At 47.2% G+C, this 6,061-nt stretch overlaps 1 protein-coding gene across 1 annotated transcript; it reads left to right on the top strand.

Moving 5' to 3' along the window:
• The first annotated feature begins 204 nt into the window (after positions 1 to 204).
• LOC142761195 (histone H3-like centromeric protein A) lies at positions 205 to 5,478 on the top strand. Its single transcript, XM_075864391.1, has 5 exons — positions 205 to 258; positions 2,469 to 2,570; positions 4,269 to 4,405; positions 4,474 to 4,551; positions 4,857 to 5,478. Exons 3-5 carry the CDS (start codon positions 4,340 to 4,342, stop codon positions 4,986 to 4,988), a joined length of 276 nt encoding a protein of 91 aa, XP_075720506.1. The 5' UTR covers positions 205 to 258; positions 2,469 to 2,570; positions 4,269 to 4,339; the 3' UTR covers positions 4,989 to 5,478.
• Positions 5,479 to 6,061: the final 583 nt, after the last annotated feature.

Here is a 6,061-nt window from a genome sequence, read left to right as displayed (position 1 = left end):
TATATTTTGGGGCTATTATATAATCTATACCAGTGGTTCCCAACCGGGGTGCCGAGAGCTGTTCAGGGGTGCCGCGGCTCAACCACGGCAAAAAAAAAAAAAACACAATTTTTTTTTACATTTTTTTTATTTTTTTTGCTACAAGCTCCGCCCCCGACGTTGTAGCAGACGTGACGCGCGGACGTCTGTTACAAGCACCGCCCACAGCTTCCCACTAGAAGCCTGACGGAGGGAGAGGAGCCATTAACACTGGGCAGGGTAAGTGCGGTTTTCTTTACTTTCTTAGCAGTTGTGTGAGAAATGGAGCCAGGGGAATGTGGGTAGTTGTAGTTCTCTCCTCTTATACCTCCTCCCTGTAATGTCCTCTGATATCCCATAATAACAGCCTGGACATGCTAGGAGTTGTAGTTCTCTCCTCTTATACCTCCTCCCTGTAATGTCCTCTGATATCCCATAATAACAGCCTGGACATGCTAGGAGTTGTAGTCCTCTCCTCTTATACCTCCTCCCTGTAATGTCCTCTGATATCCCATAATAACAGCCTGGACATGCTGGGAGTTGTAGTCCTCTCCTCTTCTACCTCCTCCCTGTAATGTCCTCTGATATCCCATAATAACGTCCTGGACATGCTGGGAGTTGTAGTCCTCTCCTCTTCTACCTCCTCCCTGTAATGTCCTCTGATATCCCATAATAACGTCCTGGACATGCTGGGAGTTGTAGTCCTCTTCTACCTTCTCCCTGTAATGTCCTCTGATATCCCATAATAACGTCCTGGACATGCTGGGAGTTGTAGTCCTCTCCTCTTATACCTCCTCCCTGTAATGTCCTCTGATATCCCATACTAAGTCTGGACATGCTGGGAGTTGTAGTCCTCTTCTCTTATACCTCCTCCCTGTAATGTCCTCTGATATCCCATACTAAGTCTGGACATGCTGGGAGTTGTAGTCCTCTCCTCTTATACCTCCTCCTGTAAACTTTCTCTGATATCACATAACATCCTGGACATGCTGGTAGTTGTTGTTCTTATACCTCCTTATTTATTCCTTCCCCAGGGGTAATCACACTTTCTGTCTGTGATGGTCCCTTTACTAGAGGGGCAGATGGTTATTTTATCGGGGGGCGGGGGGACTGAGGCTGATGGTGGCTTTACTGGAGGGGGCTGATGGTCATTTTACTGGGGGGACGGAGGCTGATGGTGGCTTTACTGAGGGGTCATTATAATGTGAGTGGGGGGCTGACGGTCATTACTGTGAGTGGGGGGCTGACGGTCATTACTGGGAGTGGGGGGCTGACGGTCATTACTGGGAGTGGGGGGCTGACGGTCATTACTGGGAGTGGGGGGGCTGACGGTCATTACTGGGAGTGGGGGGGCTGACGGTCATTACTGTGAGTGGGGGGCTGACGGTCATTACTGTGAGTGGGGGGGCTGACGGTCATTACTGGGAGTGGGGGGCTGACGGTCATTACTGTGAGTGGGGGGCTGACGGTCATTACTGGGAGTGGGGGGCTGACGGTCATTACTGGGAGTGGGGGGGCTGACGGACATTACTGGGAGTGGGGGGGCTGACGGTCATTACTGGGAGTGGGGGGGCTGACGGTCATTACTTGGAGTGGGGGGGCTGACGGTCATTACTGTGAGTGGGGGGCTGACGGTCATTACTGTGAGTGGGGGGCTGACGGTCATTACTGGGAGTGGGGGGCTGACGGTCATTACTGTGAGTGGGGGGCTGACGGTCATTACTGGGAGTGGGGGGCTGACGGTCATTACTGGGAGTGGGGGGCTGACGTCATTACTGGGAGTGGGGGGCTGACGGTCATTACTGGGAGTGGGGGGCTGACGTCATTACTGGGAGTGGGGGGCTGACGGTCATTACTGTGAGTGGGGGGCTGACGGTACATTTTCGCTGCTGCGTGTCTAGAGATCATATGGATTATTAGATGTTTTATTTCTGTATATTTGTACTGCATTGTTGCAGCTCATCGTCCTCCAGCTGCGGCCTTTCATTTCCATGACGACTGCTCCACTTTTCCTTTGCTCCAGTTTTAAATTTCCCACCTTTGTCTGGATTACGGATTCTCTGTAAGGTTCTGTGCACACAACCTATTTTCAGGCGTTTTACCCCTCGAATCACGCCTGAAAAGACGGCTCCATTACGTCTGCAAACATCTGCCCATTGCTTGCGGGATCTGCTGCGGGTAGCTCTTCTGTTGCCGCATTATTAAATAGATCATTGATGTCGCTGTTCTGGTATTTGATGCCACGAGGATCTATTGTATTCATTGATGCAGCGTGCGTTAATTACTGACATCCGGCAATCTCATATCTTCACCGTCAATGTCATCACTTTCTTGTCACTTGCATTGGTGGCATCAGTCAGTATAAAACCGCTCAGTTTATCCTACGTCACCTGTGATTCTGCTGAATTGTCACCGTTTGTTATCCGCTTAACTGATTGTATGACTCTCAGCAGCGTTTTACATCAGCATGAAACCACCCCAGAAAAGCTCGTCCCGCAGGAAGTCGGCACAGCCGCAGAAGAAACCTGCAGCTCCTCCTCAATCTCCGCCAAGTAAGAGAAAGTTGCACCTTGATCATCTTATCACTCTCATTATATATTTTATTTTAAAAATGAATTCCAGATAACCTCGGGTCGTGTAATACTAGATTGTAATCCGTTTCTCAGCTTTATATCTTAGAGGGTTCGTTTCTATGCAGGTAAAAATCTGTTACATACAGAAATTTCTGTAGCACAAGGCCGCCACTAGGGGGAGCAAACTGAGGACTGATTTGTATAGGCACAACAGGAGCTGTATGCATGTGCACAATTGTCTCCCCCTAGTGGTGGTTGCAGGAAGCACGTTACTATATGGCCCTGGGAAGGGAATCTGAGAACACAGCTCACACCCATGAAATGAGGGATCTAAGAATTTCCAACCTGCAGTCCGACCGCTCTATTCATTCCCTATGTAATCGACGGAAATAGTCAAGTTTGACTGCTCTTTGCCCAATTATGCACTCTGCCGTGAGCGGCTCCGCGCAGGCAGGCGCGATGTTGTGACGTCAATTTCTGAGCCTTTTTTCTACTCCGCTTATGCAGCGTGTGGATGAGACGTGTTTTATCTCATCCACTTTGCTGCTACTGTATTATGCTGCCGATTTTTCCGCATTATAATACAGGTATACGCCGTATTTACGCAATGTGTGAACTGACCCTAACCTCTCCACCCACCCCCCCCCCCCCCGCCAGTCCCCGCAAAACTGTTCTTGCATCAAACCGGTCCTCGGTGCAAAATAGGTTGGGGACCACTGCCATAGAGAATGACTTGAGTGACCACCACTCTGGGACCCGCACTCTTGTTAACAACCCGCAGCGATCCGGCATTTATCACCTATCTTGTGGATAGGTGAAAAATTATTTTCGTGGTACAACCCCTTTAATCAGGTATCAATGGGACTTGATGGACCCCAAATTATCAGTCATAGAAAAGTATCTAAAATTTGAACGTCCACATTTATATCCTTTTTAGGTCCAACATTCTGTGCTGATTAATTTCTTAATGTAGTTTTACAGCAGTGTGAGCACAGTTTTCTGAAACGGAGCTCTAAATCTCCTGCGTAGACAGTTACATGGTATAATTTTGTCTCCCTGCAGCCACCACTAGAGGGAGCTCACTGCATACTGTTTTGTTACCAAGTTCAATGTACAACCATATACAATGAGCTCCCTCTAGTGGTGGCTGCAGGTAGCATGTTCTGTTTTAAATCTGTTTACCTGATGTTCCTTGGGGGACATTAAGGTAATAGGCCATGTTCACACAGGGCAGATACGCGGCGTAAAAGTACACAGCGTATTGGCCCTGGGCTCCGGAGGTAATTCTGGCTGAAAAACTGCAGTTTTTCGGCTGGAATGTCCATAGAAGGTAGAAAAAACCCAAAAAAAAACATACTTACCCGTAGCCATGGTGACGTGTCCCTCTGATGTTCTGCAGCAGTCATATGGGATGAGACATCATCCCTGGAGGCCGGGTTGAACGCAGGAGCAGAGAGATCTGGGTAAGTTTGGCGGTTTTTTTCCGCTGCGTCTGGATGAGATTTGTTTGAATCTCCTCCACTCTTCTGCTTCTGTATTACGCTGTGGAGTTTCCGCAATGAAATCCGTTGCAGAAAATCCGCCGTGTTTACCCTACGTGTGACCCCGGCCAGACAGTGAATTTCCATGTAGCGGGAGATTCATTTTCAGCTGTGATTATGGATTTCTTTCTTACAGGTAGAGGGGAAACAAGTCACAGACCGAGCACGTAACGAAGAAGACGTTACCGCCCAGGAGCCCGTGCGCTGATGGAAATAAGAAAGTACCAAAAATCAACCAATCTGCTCATTCAGAAAACCCAGTTTTTCCGCCTGGTGAGTGGATGTGTCCTCTGCGGCTGCTCCTCTTTATTGTCGGTGATATTCCCCTTTTATTCTTGCAGGTGAGAGAGATCTGCCTGAAGTATTCCCGCGGCGTGTTTTACTACTGGCAAAGCACCGCACTTATGGCGCTACAAGAGGTCAGTATCTCATACAATGCACTGTCCATGTAACGCATGGGTCAACCAGAGAGGGAGCTGCTCTTTGCAGTGGTTCACTACTCAGCCCCCGCCCCCTCTAACACATCCATATGCCCTAGCGGGACATTTGCATAGGGGTTGTGATGCATTGTGGGAGTTCCAGAGGCCAGACCCCCCCCCCCCCCACCATCACTCTAGCTAACAGCTCATAAAAGTGAAAGCTGATCAGTCCTTCGAGCTGTGTAGTAAATTATACCGGGAGTGCTGTCACTTTAAGAGGGACTAATGCTCTTCTGTATCCACAGTCAGCTGAGGACTTCCTCGTGAGTCTCTTTGAAGATTCTTACCTCTTCAGTCACCAGGCCAATAGGGGCACTCTCTTTGTGAAGGACATGCAGCTCGCACGGAGAATCCGAGGCATCCCGTATGAACTGTGATAACGCTGCCGTTTTATCTCTCAAGATTTGATGAAGAATGATCACGTGTAAATAGTTTTATATTAATGGAGAAAATCTATTGGGAAATACAAGTTTTACCATTGCATAAAAGATCCAGTTTGGAAGAGTAAACCGGCTTTAGCGCCCCCTCCTGACACTGGTTACAGTGGAGGTTTTTTCTTTGTTTTATCTGTTCATGGGAAAGTTGTTACAACCAATATGGCTGCCGCTGCAGTTTGCAGGGTGGTAGTGCAGTAGTTTTTCTGTCCAGCTATGTAATGGGTTATAGGGGTCCAGGATGTAGCACAGAAAATGACCACAAGGCGGCACTGCTGGACAAAACCGCTAACAAAGACGCTGGACACAACCGCTAATGAAACCTGATCTGGCCGACCTTCTAATTGTTCTGCTGAGTTTATGATCCGCTTCCTGTTTTTATTCTGTGAAGATTTGTTAATTTTTTCAAATAAAAAAAAAATGTATATTATAACTTTGATCTTCATCATTTTAGACTAATCTTCATAAGGGCTTGGATATGATCAATGACTCCAGCTTCGCTGTAGTTCAATACTCTTGCTCTGTCCCACCCCCATTCTTTACACTGCAGCTATGCTTGTTCAGAGTGTTTGCTGTGTGGGTGGGTGTGTGGGTTGGGTCCAGAATTATTTGGGCAGTGACACAATCTTCATGATTTGGGTTTTGCTGCCACCACATTGGATTTGAAATGAAACAACTGAGATGCAATTGAAGTTGAAACTTTCAGGTTTATTTCAAGGGGTTAAACAAAAATCTCCTGTGAAAAGTTTAGGAATTGCCACCATTTTTCTACACAACCTCCTCATTTCAGGTGATCAAAAGTGATTGGACAAATTAACATTACCATAAATGTTTTTTTTAATACTTTGTAGAGAATCCTTTGCAGGCAATGATGGCCTGAAGTCTGGAACCCATGGACATCACCAGACGCTGGGTTTCCTCCTTTTGTTTTTTTTGTTTTTTATATTTCAAATTTTTTATTTTCAAGAAAAGAAATGGGGATACAGAAAAAGAAAAGGGGGTGACATGGGTACAGA

Source organism: Rhinoderma darwinii, chromosome 4 (assembly GCF_050947455.1).
Source record: "Rhinoderma darwinii isolate aRhiDar2 chromosome 4, aRhiDar2.hap1, whole genome shotgun sequence".
Lineage (NCBI taxonomy): Eukaryota > Metazoa > Chordata > Amphibia > Anura > Rhinodermatidae > Rhinoderma > Rhinoderma darwinii.
This window is presented reverse-complemented; position numbering and strand designations above follow the sequence as displayed.